Here is a 16908-nt window from a genome sequence, read left to right on the forward strand (position 1 = left end):
CCCCTTCCAGATAACCAGGGACAGCAGGAGGGGGCGCGGGGTACCCAGAAGCGCTCTCTCAAGGCCACCTGAACCATCTTTTAAACTGCAGTGATGGTGACAGAAAGTGACAATCATGGCAGAGTTGCCACAGGGCCGAATGTTGGCTCCTCCACCACGTAATGACTGGGCAAGGGACCTCCTGTCCCAGGAAGTGGGGGCTCCTTCACCCATACTGGCCCGTCCTGGAGCGCCCCCGGGAGCCCCGGGAGGCGAGGCACTCCGGCTGGGAGCGCGGGGGCTCTGTGCCAGCCTGTTCTTCCCCCGTCCTTAGCTGCCTGTGGAATCATGGGCGTACCAGCCTCCGAAAATGAGTTGGGCTGCTATCCTTTCTCTAGTTTCTGGAACAGTTTGTACAAGGTAGGAATTACGTGATCCTTCCAAGTCTGGTAGAACTCATTTGTAAAAGCATTCAAGCCCAAAGCTTTTTCTTTGGTGTGCGCGCATGTGTGTGTGGGGGATGTTACTTTGGTCTTTTCTTGTTTTCTGTTTCTCCTTATACCCGCTTTGGCAGAGTTCTTCCCAGAGATGTAACAACTCCACCCAGGCACCCAACACAGTCATACACGGCAACAGCTGCTTCCCTCGGGATGGTTAAACTTCTGAGCCCCGAGCACAGACGCACAGACACGGCCGCCGTGGGAGCTCAGGGCCTGGGGAGAGGCGTGCTCTGGGGTGGGAGCAGGAGGTGTGGCTGAAGCCGGAATCACTACGCGTTTCCTGCCCACAAAGCAGGCTGAGGTCCCGGGGCCAGTGGTGGTGGGGTTCGCTGCTCATGCTGCAGCTGTTCCCGGGGGGCTGCTGCTGCCCCACGCCACCTTTGGGTGCTGGGGAGACGCACGCAGCCCGAGCTCACACCAGCGTGGGGCAGTCAGTGCCCAGAACACAGAGGCAGCGTCGTGTGGATGCCAGCCGATTTCTCTCTCTCCTCGTGGAGACCCCACGGGACCCCGATCTGGAGGGAGGGCTTTGGCCAGTGGAGTATCCCTAAAGCTGGCTGTTCCAGATCCATCCCCCTTAGCCAAGCCCTCAAAGCCCACCTGCCCACTGAGCAATATTCTGAACGGCCCATTGACTAACATCAGCTCATCAAGGGTCATTCCTACTCACTGAACACGCTCAAGACAAACTTTAAAACAAGTTTCCGGCGACCCTCAGAGTTGGCAAACAGGTCACTATGGCACACGGACTCTGGAGGACTGGTGTTTGGGGGGGGGTGAGTCTGGGTCCCATGTCGGGGGCACTACTGGCTGCTTTGACCTGGGGCTCCCTTCCCCCCACAGACATGGCCCTTGCCCTAAGATGGGCGGGAATCCTGGGGTTCGCCAGGCCCCCCTCTCCGTCCTCGAGTCCCTCCCCCCAGTCCCGCACCAAGATGGCCTGGACAGGGAGGGGCTCTACACACACCACACACATACACACACAAAACAAGAAAATGTTTTAATTGTAAAACTAACTCGAGGGAAGGGAGAGGAGGGTGGGGCCACACCAAGGGGCTGGGAACCTGATTCTTCAAGCAGTGGTTCTGTCCCTGGTGCCACCCCGTGGGGCAGAGACCATCTGTCCCCAGGTCAGGAGAAGGGCTAGAGTGTTATAAAATGACAATATAAATAGACTTCTAGAAAAGAGGAGGCTGTCCAGGTGCAGTAGTCATCTGCAGAGGCTGGGGATGGGTGGAAAGCCCCAACCCCGTCTCCCCAGCCAGCCACAGAAAGGGGGTGCAGGACTTGGGGAAAAGGCCACTCTTCAGACATTCATGATCGACCCCCACAATGGCTCAGGGGGGCCAGGGGGCTGCGCTGTATGTCAGGCAAGGCCTCAGAGACACCCACTCGCAGGCTGGAGGACAGAGCAGCTGGACCTTCTGCATGGGCGTGCGTGCACACACGTGCACACACTCACGCACACATGTGCACACACACACACACACACACACACACACACACACACACACGCTTTTCGTAGTGTTCTCTCCACCCATGGCAGCCCCCACTGCAGATGATTTCCAGTGATGGGGGGGCCGCCTGTCATTCCTGGAAGACAGGAAGACACAGGGAGGGACTGTCCCGGAGGGTGGGGAGTCCGGGGACCCTCACTGGCTCCCACGAGTCCCTGCTGTTTTTTTTTTTAAAGTCACAAAATCAAACCTGGAGTTCAGTAGTAGGGTCCTGCACGCTCCCCGACCCCCGGCCAGGAGGGCGGTGCCACGGAGTGTCTCCCAGGTGGGGAGGAGTGGGGGCCGGCCCCCCACTGGCCCGTGGCGGGGCAGGGGTGACCCAAGGGGCTCTTTGGTTCAGGGACAGGGCACTGGGCCTCATCTGGTGCGGTTCTGGCGCATGAGGGGCACGATGCTGGCGGGCGGGCCCGCTTTGGCCAGGAACGGGTGCTTGAGCAGCTCGGCCGCCGTGGCCCGCTGGGCCGGGTCACGCACCAGCAGGCGGTCCAGGAAGCCCTTCAGGGAGGGTGACACCTGTCGGGAGGTGGGGGAGAGAGTCGGGGGTCTCAGGGCCAGCCCCACTGCTCACTTGCCACTGGGCCGCCGCTTCCTCCCGTCAAACGGGCTGACAACATCCCCTGCCCAGGGAGGGGGCCAGGAGGGCCCAGGTGTCTTGAGCTTGCAACACATCCAAAGATGCCAGGGCCTCATTTCTTCTCCATTTTCAAGGTTTGCAAGGAGGGGACAGGGGTTGGGCCCTGGACGCACCCCTCTCTCACCGTGTGACTCGTCTACAGGGAAGGCTCCTCTCCCGGGCCTGGCTATGCTGTGTGTTCAGCCAGCCGGCCTCAGCACCACCACCGGGGGTGCGGCGAGGGTTCCGGGGACCGTGGGGGTGGGGGCGGGGAGCCCAACACAGAGGAGGTGTCGCCGCCCTCACCCCACCTGCCTGCCGGCCGGGGCCCACCTTGTGCAAGTTCTTCAGTCGGGGTGGCAGGTTGTCCCGAATCATCTTCATGGCTTTGAGCGGCGGCTCGTTGAAGTAGGGGGGCTCCCCGTCCACCATCTCGATCACCATCACCCCCAGAGACCAGATGTCCACCTGCAGCAGGGAGGGGACAGGAGGGCCGAGCTGTGCCGGTGCTGGGGAACCCACGGAGGGGGGGCCCCTGGTTTTACCTTTGCCTCCTTGCTCCTGGAGTCCTGGGGCCCCAAACACCCCCTCTGACACCTGGCTTGCCAGACCCACACGTTCCTCCCCCAAGGAGTCCTCTGAAGGGTTGTGCCCACACAGCTCCCTCCTTCCAGGGAGTATCCAGGGCTCAGTAACCAGTTGCCTGGTCTGCATCATCGGGATGCAGTAATTGGTCCATGAGCAAGCAGGTGATCTGAGCTGAGCCAATCAAAGTCAACCCGGAGACTTTAACAGAAATATCCGGGAAAACCCCAGCACTCACAGGCAGGGGGACGTCCCAGAGCTGCCCGGCCAGCTCCCACGAGGGGAGCGCCTGCCTCGAAGACAACACAGAGAAAGTCAGGGCTGGGGAGGGACAGAGCACAGGGATGGCCGGGCCTGAAGCTTGTCACTTGCCCCTAACGTCACATGTCTTGGGACTCAGAGCTTTCCTGTTTTGCTAAATCCATTTGAGCGGGTTTGGTCCCAGCACCAGCCGGGCTCAGCAGTGATGGATGCGTGCACACATGCCTACGTCTTCTCCCACAAAACCAACCCCAGGGCCCCATCTCCCACAGAGAGCCCCACCCCACTCCCAGCACTCCCGCTGTTCCAGACTGTCGCAGTGTAAACCCGTGCTGACAGCCGGGCCACTGCTGCCTTACCTCTGGCCCATAGGGAAGGCGAGAGATGAGCTCTGGGGCCATCCAGTAGGGCGTGCCAACCAGTGACTTCCTCCGTGGTACCTCCTTGCTCACCTGGGCGCAGAACCCGAAGTCTGACAGCTTCACCTGCAGCGGGGCACGGGCAGTGGGGTCAGAGGGGCTGGAGCTCTACAGCTGGACCACTGGGTAGCTCGCCCTCCTCCCAGCAGGGGGCCCTCAGGTGCCACACAACCCGGAGATCAAACCGTCTGCTTTCTTGACAGGGTCTGCCCTGGGCCTTCGGGAGGAAGTGGCTCAGTCCTACAGGTTCCAAATGCTGCACGGGGGCTGAGACACCAGCTGCCTCCCGAAGCCCGTGCCCTGGGCCCATGTGTCCCTGAATGTAGCCCTACCCCAGAGGGTGTGAGGGGTGTGGCCTCCTCTACCAACAACCACGTGCCCAGAACCACGCATTTCCACCTGCTTGGGAGCCACGGGTCCCTTTCTGATTCCTGAGGATACGTATGGACCTTCTCACCCCCAGAAGACATACGCACATGGCGTGCACACAGTTTGAGGCTTACAGATATCCCCCAAACACATCCGTGGACAGCTTTAGGTGTTCGCGGACCCCAGCTGAGACTCCTAGTGAAAGAGAGCCCACCCGTACCCCTATCTCTGCCTAATGGCTTAACTTCCCTGGGGGAAGGCAGGCGAATCACCGAGAATTCGGGACAAAGACCCCCTCCCACAGAAAATCACGTTCACTCTTGGGATATAAGTGTAGGTTCTGGGCACTGGGAGGCTCATCCGTGGACCTGAGTCAGAGCCTCCGTCTGGAGGCTGGAAGACAGGAGCGGGGTCCATGGCGTACCACCGTGAGCTCGGCTAGGAAGACCTTCTCCACGGAGAAAGAGCTGTGGCCGGCCACCCAGATGCCTCCTGGCCTCCCGGGGCCAGGTGCTAGACCTCAGCTCCCGGCATCCCGTGTGAAAGCGGTGGGCCCCTCTGTGACCGCGCGCACAGAGCCCCCAGCTGACTGGGCCCGACTCTGGGCCGTTGCGTGAGGAGCCAACCAACTTACTGCTCCTCGAGCCACCAACCCGGGGGTTAGAGAAAGAGGGGGGCTGGGGAGAGGCAGGGGGAGCCCAGGCCCACCCGCGCCTCACCCTGCCGTCGTGGGTCAGCAGGATGGAGTCGCTCTTGATGTCGCGGTGGATGACTCCCTGCGCATGGAGCACAGACAGGGCCTGCAGCACGGCCAGGCACACGGCGGCAATCTGCTCCTCGTTCATCCTGCGCAGCCCGGGGGTCAGCAACCGTGGCAGACAGCGGCCCTCCCGGGGTCCCACAGGGATGCCGCCCTCCCCCTCCCCGTCGGGACGTGGCCCCCACCCCAAGGGGTCCGAGGGGACTCCATCCTGCCATGGGACAGGTCTGAGGGGACACGACAGACCCGAGAGCCGGGGGAGACAGCGGACTGGGTGCCCGCCGGGGACCGGGGGCCCCGCGGTACCTGGTGTGCGTGACGATGTCAGTGAGGGCGCCGCCCTCCAGGAACTCCATGACCACCCAGAGCTCATCCCCGACCAGGTAGCTGTTGTACATCTCCACCACATTCTCGTGCTGGTAGTCCCGCATGATCACCACCTGGGCACCGGGCTGGGTCAGCGCTGCCAGCCCCCGCCCTGAACCCAGCCACCGGCCAGCCTCCTGCCTCCCTTCCTGCCTAGGCTTGGCCCGGCCACGCCGCAGGCCCCGGCCCACCTGTCACTCCCGCTCACTGGCGTCGTCCTGGACTGCCCTCCCCTGTGCCAAAGCCAGGAGACCCCAAAGGCAGCTTGAGGCCTGAGGCCTGCACTGTGGGGGCATGCTCCCTGCCAACACCCCATTTTCTGATCTTGCTCTCTGAGTGGCCCTGCTGACCGGGCGGGCTGGTGTGGGAAGAGGGGTGCGGAAGAGAACATCGAAGCACGGGGTTGAGGTTGCGGGACAAGCAGGTACCAGCCAAGGGCAGAATAAAAGGCTGGAGGAATGGATTCAGGGGCAAGAAGGCTTAGCAGGGCAAAGCCTGGGGAGGTGGAACAGGACACTTGCAGGGGTTCTGTTGAAGAGCTCGTGGTGCAGCTGGAGCACAGCGAGATTGGGGGGCCGGGGGATGGGTTTTGGGGACTGGTGAGAGACTAGGAGGAAGAGGCAGAGTTTAGACCCCCTCCAGGCCTGACATGCCAGGACTCCTGCATCAGAGGCTGGGGGCTGCTCCCAGCATGGATTCCTCCAGGGAAGGAGCCAGGAGTCTGCCTTCGTAACAAGCTCCCTGGCAGATGCCACCAAGAACCCCAGCCAGAGGGGGGACAGAACCAAGTACCTAGATGGGAGCCAGACCTCAAATGCATGGCAGTGGCCAGGCCTTTATCCTGAGGACACCGAGGGGTGGGGTAGGGGGACTGCAAGGGTCAGTAAGGGGGGGCAGTGTGGCAGGCCTGCATGTCCAAGAGAGCCCTTTAGCTGCTGCGTGGGGAATGCCCAGGGGGTGCCCAAGAGGGGAAGCCAGGGCAGAGCCGAGCGGGAGATGATGGGGCTGCACAGGGGGTAACGGGCTGGGGTGGGGGCCAGGGATCCAGGGGAGGGGCAGGGCTGGGAGAGACTCTGGGGACCAGTTTGGGAAACAGTGGGTGTGAGGGGCCTGGAAGTCACACGAGGGCAAGGCTGAGGGGCCTGGAGCTGGGGCTCTGGGGAGGCAGTGGTGGGTACGGGGGTGGGGGGGGTTTTTTTTTTTTTTTTTTTTTTTTTTTTTTTTTTTTCTCGTTGAAGAGCAGCTCGCGCCTCTGCTGCTTGCGCAGGTCCATCTTCTTGACGGCCACCAGCCTGCCCGAGCTGCGCACGGTGGCAATGCACACGATGCCCGTCGAGCCCTCGCCGATCTTGATGAAGTTGTCCAGGTAGGAGCGAGGGTCGCCGGGGTCCACCACCAGCTGCAAGGCCGCCCGGAACTGCTCGTGTGACACTCGCTGGGGTTCCCGCTGCGGCGAGCGGGGCCCAGGGGGCCCGGGGGCTGGGGGCCCAGCGGGGGCGGGGGCAGCGACGGGGCGGGCTGGAGGAGCCAGCTGGGGCTCAGAGGCATGGGGGCCCAGCACTCCCGGGCTGGGGGGTCCGCGGGCTCGGGCGGGAGGCCGGGAGGAGGAGGACTGGGGGACCGCTAGGCCCCCTGCTGATGGCCCGTTAGGGGCCAGGTTGTGAGGTTCCCCCTGCAACAGAAAAGAGAGATAGCTGTCGGTGGAGGGGCTGGGGGCCAGCTCTGCTCCCTGTGAGGGACAGGGGCCCTGGCTGTGGGACAGACACATGGTGGTCAGGATGGAAGATGGACAGTGGGCTGGGTACAGGCTGGCGCTGGAAGGCGGGAACGGGGGACGTTGTGGACAAAGGGGCAGTGGAAGGTCCTGGGGCAGGGGGAATGGTTACCTGGGCACCCCGGGCCGGGTGGTCCGTATCGGCCCTCGGGTACGTGTTAAAGGGCCGACCAGCTGCCGCTTTGGCCCCACCAGCCAGACCGGCAGGTTGCGGGGTGCCGACGTCAGGCCCAGAGACGGGGCGTTTGTCCCGGGAGGACTCCTGGGGTCCCCCTGAGCCCTCCCTGGAAGACTTGGGCCTCTTCTCTGGCCCCACCCGCCGCCTGTCACCACTGCTGCCACCCGCCTCACTGCGGCCGGTACCCCGGCCTTGGCTGCCCGCCTTCTCCGGGGCCCCTCTGGCCGTGCTGGCCGGCTCTGCGGGCATCCCATTTTCCTGGCGGGCACGGGCAGGTGGCGGTGGGCTGTCTCTCCGCAGGGAGTTGGAGCGTGTCACCGACATGTTCTCAAACTCGTCGAGCAGCAGCGTGAGGGCCCCATCCTTGGCGCCTTTGCTGCCCCGCACGATGGTCTGGGGTCCAGGGCAATGGCGGGATGGGGGCCGGGCAAGGAAGAGGAGGACACGGGACATGTATCCGACACACAAGGACAGGACAACACAACACACACACAGAGACAAGACAGAGACGCAATGAAGAAATGCCATGGGGTGATGATGCAGCTGGGCAGGTGGGGGTGGCACCAGGGGGGCCCCTGCAGCCCCTCCCACACCCCCAGAGATCTGGTGCAGGAAGAAAGCTGAAGGATTAACCTCCCATAGGTCAGGCTGTCGGCCCGGGATAGCTGGCCCAACTGAGAAGCACCCCCTGTCTTTCTCCTATTCTCCATGCTGGGGGCAGCTCTCTGCCCTGTGGGCAGGAGGGGAAGGAGCGCAGAGCCCACACCACCCCATAATCAGCCCTGGAGAGCTGCAAATTATAGGATGCTGGGGCCAAGGCACGGCTTGGACTTCCTTCCCTGCAGCCCGCCAGGGCTGTTAACCCCAAACCCATGCTCTGTTTCCCTGGAAGCCAAGGGTGGAGTACAGGGAGAGTCAGAAAGGACTGGGCCCATGCAAATGTGAATTCCCATGGGGCCCGTGGACGTAACGTGTGTCCTGAATCTACCCAAGTCCACACCATCCTGATCCACGTCACAGCTGCCTCCTCCCTCGAGTACTGAGTCAAGGCTTCCAGGGATCCCCTGGCCCCTCACCCAGCTCCAGGCACACAGGCCTCCTCACTGCTCCTCAAACATAGCAGGCACACGCCCACCTCAGGACCTTTGCACTGGCTGTTCGCTCTCCCTAGAACATCTTCCCCCAAGTATGCCCGCAGCTCCTTCCCTCCTCTCCTCTTTCAGGCCTTTGCCTGAACTCAGCTTCTCAGAAGGAAATTTTCGTTGACCACCCAGACTCTAAAGTGCCAGCCCCTTAACACTCCCTATTCCCCTTCCCTGCCTTCTCTTTCTCTGGAGCACTTGAAACCAGCTGCTGTGAAGCCCGCGTAAGCGGACCATCACCTGCAGCCCCCCTGCGACGTTCACAAAGGCAGCTGCTGGATTTGCCTGTCCTCCTGCTCTGGCCTCATTCCAGCACCTGGAACAGTGTCTGGTATGTATGCAGAGCGTGCTCAAGAAACACTGGCTGAGCCAGCGAAGGAGGGAGGCGGGCTGGGAGGAGGCTGCGGGGAGCAGAATACGCACCCCCGTCCCTGTGCTCTCGCTCTCTGGCCTGCAGCGGTGTGGGCCCAGGGCTGCCACACTTCCTCAAGCCACAGATGCCTCTACTGTGGCCCAAAACCACCTCCAGGCCACAGTGCCCCCGTGGGCCTCCCCCCCACAGCCCCCGGCTTCTCTTGGGCCTGGCTGCCTCCTTGCCCGGCCGGGCGCCCCGTGAAGCAAGGTAGACACCTGCTCAGACCCTGGTGCTGGAATAAGAGGCTGAGAAGTCTCTGGGGGCTGGGGGAGGGCCTGGGAAGATCAAGCCAAGGGGAAATTCCCCGCCAAGGGCAGCAAACAAGTACTCATAGGGGCCCCAAGATAGCGTTAGCCCCTGTGGCACCTTTGTGTGACTCAGGACAAGGTGCCCCCTCCTGGTGGGCACAGGCCCAAGCAGGGTTTACAGCTGCAGGCCGAGTTGCGGCTGGACTGTTGGGGGTCCCCTAGTGAGGCCACGGCCAGCACCGAGCAGCGCCGGGGCCGGCCAGGGCCTGCCGGCCCAGAGGAGCCAGCCAGCACCCTGTCCCGTGGAGGTGGCTGCCACCCCCTCAGTCCCTGCGATTAGTCAGCAGAAGCCAGAAATACAGCTCTGGATATGGAGTCTCTGCTGTTCTAAGCAGACGCAAAGAGTTCAAAGCATTCAAAAGGCCTGCGCGAGATACACCGGCAGCTCAGCGGGCCGCCGGGTGCAGACCATCCTGGTGAGTGCCCGCGTCCCCTCGCTGGGCACCGGAGAGGATGAGTCAGCCGCAGGCCTGCCCCCAGGCGCTGGGCCCGCTGACCGGCACACCCATCTCCACCTCCAGTCCCAGAACAACCCTGGCTGCGTGCCCCTGGCCCACGGCCCTTCCTGGTTCCCGCTGCCCTCGGGGTGAAGTCCGGCTGCATGGCTGGCTTCCCAGGCTGGGCAGGCTCATGCCCCGCCCCCCGCCAGCTGCACCGCGCCTGGGCGCCGGACCGCCTGGGCGCCCGGACCACGCAGACGGGAAAGGGGTTAAGAGCAAGGGCTGTGGAAACAGACTGTGGTTCAAATCCCAACTCCACCCTTTTGCTCGAGATGGCAGGAAAACCACCCCCCCAAACCAAAAAGCCTCCAAGGCTTCCCATGGACTGTTTCCTCCGCTAAAAAGCCCCGCCTCCTCTCCGTTTGCCACAAGGACTCCTCCTCAGGGTGCAGCCCAGGTGTCCTCTCCTCCACAAAGCTGGCCCAGACTCCGGGGGTGGGTCAGCAGCCACTCCGGGTGCCCCCAGCCCAGCCCTGACCACAGGGGTCTGTCCCTTGACCAAGGACAAGTTTCTGGTACTGGGGACGGGGACACGGAGCCCAGGGAGAGGAGCACAACTTGGAGCTGGTGTGGGGGGCCGTGCAAGGGTTAAGGTGGGAGTCAGTGTTGAGAGGCAAGGGGAGGGATCAGTGGGTGGAGGGGTGAAAGGTCAGCACTGGGGGCGAAGATTAGGGTAGAGGGTTGGGGTGTCTGGCAGTCAGCAAGGAGGGGGTCAGTGAGGAGGCGTTGGCCCAGGGGTCAAGCGTGGGGTTAAGGGCTAGGGGCACCATGTGGGGTCGGTGTGGGGCAGGAGAGGCAGCAGTGGGTGCCTGCATACCTTGGGGGCCCCGGGCTGGATGGAGGTGATGCAGGCGGGATCCACCAGGGGCTTGGGCCTGCGAGCCGACTCCTCGATCAGGCTCTGCCACTGGCGGGGCAGCCCCGTGAACTTCTGCTCGTGCTGGTCGAAGCCCGTGTGCACGCGGTGCTCGAAGTTGGATGGCGCAGAGATCTCGACCCGTTTCTTCTTCTTCCCAAACATGGTGCTAAGGCGGCTATCAGCACCCCGAGGGCGTAGACTTGGGCTCCTGTCAGCAGGCCTGTGGGAGGGGGCCGCTCACCAGACCCTGCCCTTTTCTCTCAGCTCCTCAGGCCCTGCCCCGGTCCTGGGTCCTGTCCCTCCTCGTCTCCTCCTTGGTCTCCCGTCCCCCACAGGCAGCCCGAGGGACCCTGTGAACACCCTCCCCCACTCAGAGCCCTCAGCCAAGTCCTCCCTGTGCCCCACCGCCCCACAACCTGCCTCTGTCACCTCTCTGCTCTTGTGTCCCCCTCATTCACACTGGTTGTCAAACCTCAGGGCCCTTGCACTGGCTGTTCCCTCCTTGTGGCACACTCCTCCCCAGTATCCGCATGTGGCTCCCTTCTTCCCCTCTCTGTGGTCTCAGGTTTGTTGGTGAATCTTTTCCTGACCACCCCAAGTGAAGGAGGTGCCCCTCTAGCCTTCTGTCACAAAGCTTCACAGCACGTTCAACTTCTGGAAATTCTACTGCTCATTCTTGTGTTTACCACAAGAATGCTGGGTGTCTACACCCCCCCACCCCAAGACTATCAGCACCACAGGCCAGGTCTCATCTGCCCAGTGTGCCTGTGGCCTACCCTATCCCCAGCACGGCACCTGGCCCCTAGCCTGTGCTCAGGGACTGAGCAATTGTTCGATGATTGCTTCCTATGCACGCCCCGGGGAGACCCACTACAAAACTCCCACTTTATAGACAAGAGACTGAGGCTCAGAGAAGGGAGTTCCTCACCAGGATCACGTAGTGGGGAAAGTTCCACCAGGCAGCAGATACTAACAGGCAAAACAATCCCCATCTTTAGGGTCTGTGGTCTCCAGGTGGATACTTCGGATGGTACCAGGCACCGTATAAACGCTCAGTGAAAGCCAGTTTTAAAACCAAACGGGCCGCGGGGGAGATGCGCTGTGGTGTGTCCCACAGGGAGACGAGGGTGAGTCAAGTGGCCAGAGCACAAATCTCTCTCTGCCCCTTACTTTGCAGGACCGGGGCAGAGCGACGTAGCCTCTCTCGCCCTCACGGGGCTGCTCTGAGGATCAACCGAGCGAAAGGGAGCAGAGCAGGGCGCGGAGTGAGGGCCCTTGTCCCCTCTGGCTCTGACAATAAAGAGTACTCCCGGCACTGTCTGGGGTGGGGAGCCCCGGTCCCACGCCCCCGTCCCACGCCTGGGCCCCAGAGCCCCACAGACCTGGTTTGATGCGGGCTGTGCTAGAAGTGCCCTCGGGCAGGTGACGTCTCCTCTTGGGGCCTCGAGTTACTCATCTGGAAAATGGGAAGAAAATATGCATGCAGGCACTGGTTCACTAAGCCTTCACTCCCTTGTGCCCGGCCCTGTACTGGTTCATGCTCAGGACGTGGCGGTGACCGAGGCCGAGATCGCCTCCGACAGCCCAGGCCGGTCATGGCTGGGGTCAGGGAGGACCAGACCCAGTCTGAGGGATGGCAGGGTGCGGGTCAGGGGTGGCTGCCCACCAGAGCGGCTGTGTGAGCTAAGACCCAGCAGATGAGCAAAAGGCATGGGGCTGGGATCTTTGTCAGCTTCATGCGGCTCCCCAGAGCCTGGCACGGTGCCCAACACAGGCTGGGCCCCAAGCTCCGTAAGTCTTGTGACCTATTGAGGACTCTCTCGAGCGTGTCTGGGATGCTGCCCTCCAGCCCCAGGTTCTCCTTCCTCCCTGTTCCTTTCCTGTGAGAGCAGCTCTGTGAGGTTAGGGGAACAGCCAGCCACCCCTGGCCCAGAGGTAGGACCATCAGTGGGTAGCTGTCTAGGAGAACCGGTTTGGCAGCAGAGCCCAGGGAGGGGGTGGGGACCCAGCAGACAACCTGTCTCAACTGGTCAGGGCCTCTTGGGCAGCAGGTGGCCGGAGCCAGGTCCAGTTTCCCTGTTGCTGCGGGCCCCTGGCTGCTGGGATGTGGGGTATGACAGCCCTGGCCAGGATGGAGGCCCCTTTGCCTCTGCCCCCAACCGAGCCAGGAGCCCCTTCAGGGTCTTCCCCCATTCCAGCCTGCGGGTGCTGCCCATCCCTCCCGCCTCGACTTCCCTCCCCGGCCCCCACCCACCCCGTTCTGGCTCCCTGGCCTCTCTGCCCTCAGCCTTCTGCCTTTCTAGTACTGGTCCTCACTTTGTCCCCACAGCCGACCTTCCCCCATCCTCCCTGCTGTAACCCCAGAACTCTGCCTCTACCTCCTCACCGTGCTCCCAGAGATGCCCCCACCCGGCCCCAGGCCCGGCCTCACCCCTCACCTTGGCCTCTCTCACTCCGCCCTACCCATCCTCCACCCTGCAGCCCACAGCCCGAGGCACCGAGTCACTCCCGGGAGTAGGATCCCCACGTGACCCCTCACTAAACCTGGGAGAGGGAGGGGCGGACCCTCCGATGGGAGGAGCTCAGCACCACGCCGGGGTGGGCGGGAGGCAGCCGGACCACGGGGCCCCCTCCTCAGAGCCCTCACCCCTAAACCCCAAGCCGCCTCTGCACACTGCAGCCAGCGCCCCCCCCCCGCCCCGTGTATCCTGCCCTCCGTGCGTGTGACCGTGCAGGGGAAGGGGATGGAGGGACACACCTCCGGATATTTGCCCGGGGCCACCCCTTCCCTCTGGGCACCGCATGGAGGGAGGGACAAACAGAGGAACTGACCGTGTTTATAGTGATCGGGCTCCAGCTCCACCCTGGGGCAGCTCTGGCCTTGGCCGGCTCCCTCACCAAGTCCCCAGGCTCCTGACCTTATGCGGGCCACAGAGGGGAAGGTGGAGGGGCTGCTAAAACGAAGCCAGGTGCCTGTGCCAGGAGCGTGAAGAGGGGTGCTGGGCTCCCCAGTGAGCTTGGAACCCAGGAGTCTGGGCCACCTCACCCTGTGTACTTGGGAGCCAACCCGCCTCTGGAGCTCACTGTGAGACTGGGGGCCAGCAGCTCGGTCACCCTGTGCCTCAGTTTCCTCTGTTAAAGAGAATAATGCCAGACCCTGAGTTCCGAGAGGAGTCAGAACACAAGGCACTCGCACGCAGTAGGCAGTGCTCGATACCACGGCAGGAGCCGATGCACCTACTGTGTGCTCGCCCCTCTTCTAAGCACCCTGCCCAGAGCCCCTCGTTTCATCCGCGGACGTGACCTGCGAGAATGCGGCCACCACGAGCCCTGAGTTAGAGCCAAGGAGAAACGAGGGGCAGGGAGGGCACCCCACTCGCCCAGGGCCCACCGCTTGGCAGCAGAGTGGACCTGAGGCTCCAGGCCTGTTAACCCAGAGTCTGCACCCCGCCGGGTCTCGGAAATAAAGGCGGCGGTGCCCTCGGAGGGCCGTGCATGCCAGGCTCTGCTCCCCACCCTCTGCCCCCCATCCCTCTCTGCCCTCACAACTCACCGGCCCCAGTTCACAGATGGGGAGCCTGAGGCCTGGAGACAGGAAGCCCCCTGCCCAGGGCACCCAGCATTCGAACTCGAGCCCACGCTCTTACCTGCCTGGCCTGCTCTGAGGGCCACGCGGACGCCACTGCTTCCTGTCACTGTCACCTACAGGGTGGCCTTCCTCCCTCCCAAGCCCACACCCTGCCCTTCCTTTTTTCTTCTAAGTTTATTTATTTGTTTTTCGTAATCTCTACATCCAATGTGGGGCTTGAACTCACAACCCCGAGATCAAGAGTTGCATGCTCCTTCAACTAAGCCAGCCAGGCACCCCCACACCTTGCCCTTCCGGTCCTGTCCCGACACCTCCCCAGGCTGAAGCTCCCCACCTATCTGACCTGTCCCAGCCCCCCAAGGGCAGCGGAAGGCAGCAGAGAACAGGGATTCCTGTCCCCCGTCGGCAAGATAATCTGGGGGGGGGTGTGGAAAGATGGCCACATACCAGTCCCCGCCACCAAATGCGCCTTTCTGAGGCTCTGCCCCAGTATTGACATCACTACCGCCACCACGAGGGACCCCACAACCCTGCCTAGATGCAGACGCTCAGCTCACGGATTCCCCATGACCCGGGGGGAGCAGCTATTCTCATTCCCATCTTGCAGATGTGGAAACTGAGGACCACAAAGGTGAAATCTCTTGCTCAGGTTACCAAGCAGAGCTGGGCCCAGAAGACAGTTGGTCCACCACAGCGGTGACCTCCTTAAACCTTCTGCTGGCCCCGATACCCGTCCCTGTGGCCCATATGATCTGCCTGTCACCTCTGCCCCCTTGCTGGTTCTGCCCCAGCCATATGCGCCCCCTTGCGGTTCTTCAAACACTAGACATGTCCCCACCTCAGGGCCTTTGCACTGGCGGTCACCCCAGCTGCTGGAACTTCACTCTCACTGATCTGCACATGGCTCTCTCCCTCCCTTCCTCTACCCACGTCTGTCCTCAAATATCCCTGCTCTTGTCCTGTCCCCCTCTACACCTTTCCCTTTGCACCTGTCATCTTACTCCCCACTGTACCCCAGTGTCTACAACACAGCCCAGCCAATACTAGGCACTCAAGGAACCTCTCTCTGGTGAAGGAACTGACTCATCTGTACCCGCTATGCTACACCCCTGCTCAGACACCTCCAGTTCTGCCCAGGCGGTCCTTGGGAAACTCTAGGAGAGGGTGAAGCAGCAACCTCAGACAGAGGGAACAGGGTGCGGGGGGCGGGCAGCTACAGGCCACCAGCCAGGCCACAATGCCTCTGAACTCCAGTGTCTGATCCCACGAACGCAGGCACATTTTCCATCCTACTCTCAAAAGTTCACTGCAATTTAAAAAAGGCTTTTGAATTATTTGACACATGGGACAGGCAGTTTCCAGCCTGTCCTAGCCAAAGCTTCCAAGTTTCCCGTCACCCCTGCACTTGCTCGTTCTGTCCTCTGAGCTTTCATGGGAAGAAAATGATACCCACCCACCCCACCCCACCCCTAACTCCCTCCACCAAGGAAATCAGCTCTGGTAGAAAAGCAAGACCCACTTGTGTGACAAAGCCATCGGGGAGTGTGTGTGTATGTGTGTGCGTGCACGTGTGTGGGTGTGCACGCGTGTGGAAAACTTACCTCCTCTCCCCTCCCCTCCCCCCAAGCTCTGAATCACGCTGCTCCCCTGCAGTTTGGGGAGCTGACCAAGCAGGAACCCAGGGGCCCAGGGAAAGAGCACGGATGTGCCATGATCACGGTCTCCAAAATGAAATCCTCAATCAGGAAGAGGACCATGAAGGAAGGCTCACTGTCCCCAGCCTACACCACTGGCTCCCACTTACCCTTCCGCAAAGACTTTAATTTTTTAAAAAAAGATTTTATTTATTTATTTGGGGGAGAGAGAGAGAGAGAGCGGAAGCAGAGGGGAGAGGGAAAACCAGGCTCCCCACTGAGCAGGAAGCCTGATGTGGGGCTCGATCCCAGGACCCCAAGATTATGACCTGAGCCGAAGGCAGGTGCTTCACCGACTGAGCCACCCAGGAGCCCCTGCCAAGACTTTTACCTAGTAGCTCTGGGAAGCCCTTCCACCTCAGTTTACCCCATCGCCCCTGGCTGTGAGGGGGAGTCCAGCCTACTTTCCTAGCCCCCGGCAGACTCTTCACTGCCTCCCTTAACCCCCCACACCTGTCCCCCCACGCCTTTGCTCAGCTCTCGTGTGCCCACCTGTACAGGCCCCCTGCCCTCCCCAGTACAAATGTCTCTCCCAGCCCCCCTGCCCTGAGCCTAGGTCCTCCGAGGAATCCTTAGGGACCCTGACCCCAGACGCCATCTGAGCTTTGGGCCTGACACGTGCCCAAGCCCCCTCCTTGGCAAACACCTACTCTACCCCCAAAGGACCCCATCACACTCACGTACCCGCCCACCGTCCATGGCTACTGAGGGCTGATCTCTGCCAGGCCGGGGCTGGGGCTCCTAGCGGTGGTCAGAATGGCCAGGAGCATCCCAGCCCTTGCGGACAGAGCTCACATTCTAGGGGAAAGGAGACAGTTGACAAATGAGCTGTATCAGAGAAATATCTAGTAACTCAGAGGCTAAACGCTGAGGACATACACAAAGCAAGGGTCAAGAGACTGCTGAGGGGCAGGAGAAGCTGGAAGTTTCAGTGAAGTGGTTGGGGAGGGCCTCGCTGGGAAGGTGACCCTTGAGCAGGGACCCTAGGTGGGGAGGGCTGAGGGAGCCCCGTGGACACCTGGGAGCAGGAAGGAGTCAGGGCAAATGTCCCCAAGTGGGGACGCGCTTGATGTGGTCAGA

At 62.1% G+C, this 16908-nt stretch overlaps 1 protein-coding gene across 3 annotated transcripts in view; it reads right to left on the bottom strand.

Annotated features, from left to right (window-relative positions):
• Nucleotides 1-2157: 2157 nt before the first annotated feature.
• Nucleotides 2158-16908, bottom strand: part of PAK4 (p21 (RAC1) activated kinase 4) — a 42608-nt gene continuing 27857 nt past the window's right edge. For 2 of the 3 annotated variants that reach the window (XM_019808072.2, XM_019808073.2), the window contains exons 2-10: nt 11928-12001; nt 10504-10765; nt 7256-7714; nt 6600-7041; nt 5310-5445; nt 4963-5089; nt 3815-3940; nt 2943-3077; nt 2158-2509 (exon numbers count right to left, since the gene is read on the bottom strand). In XM_019808072.2, coding sequence (XP_019663631.2) covers nt 2354-2509; nt 2943-3077; nt 3815-3940; nt 4963-5089; nt 5310-5445; nt 6600-7041; nt 7256-7714; nt 10504-10707 — 1785 coding nt within the window. In that variant the 5' untranslated portion in view covers nt 10708-10765; nt 11928-12001 and the 3' untranslated portion in view covers nt 2158-2353. The remainder of the gene's footprint in view (nt 2510-2942; nt 3078-3814; nt 3941-4962; nt 5090-5309; nt 5446-6599; nt 7042-7255; nt 7715-10503; nt 10766-11927; nt 12002-16908) is intronic. The other variant, XM_019808074.2, reaches the window with a different exon arrangement.

The sequence above is a fragment of the Ailuropoda melanoleuca genome, chromosome 12 (genome assembly GCF_002007445.2).
Source record: "Ailuropoda melanoleuca isolate Jingjing chromosome 12, ASM200744v2, whole genome shotgun sequence".
NCBI classification, from domain to species: domain Eukaryota; kingdom Metazoa; phylum Chordata; class Mammalia; order Carnivora; family Ursidae; genus Ailuropoda; species Ailuropoda melanoleuca.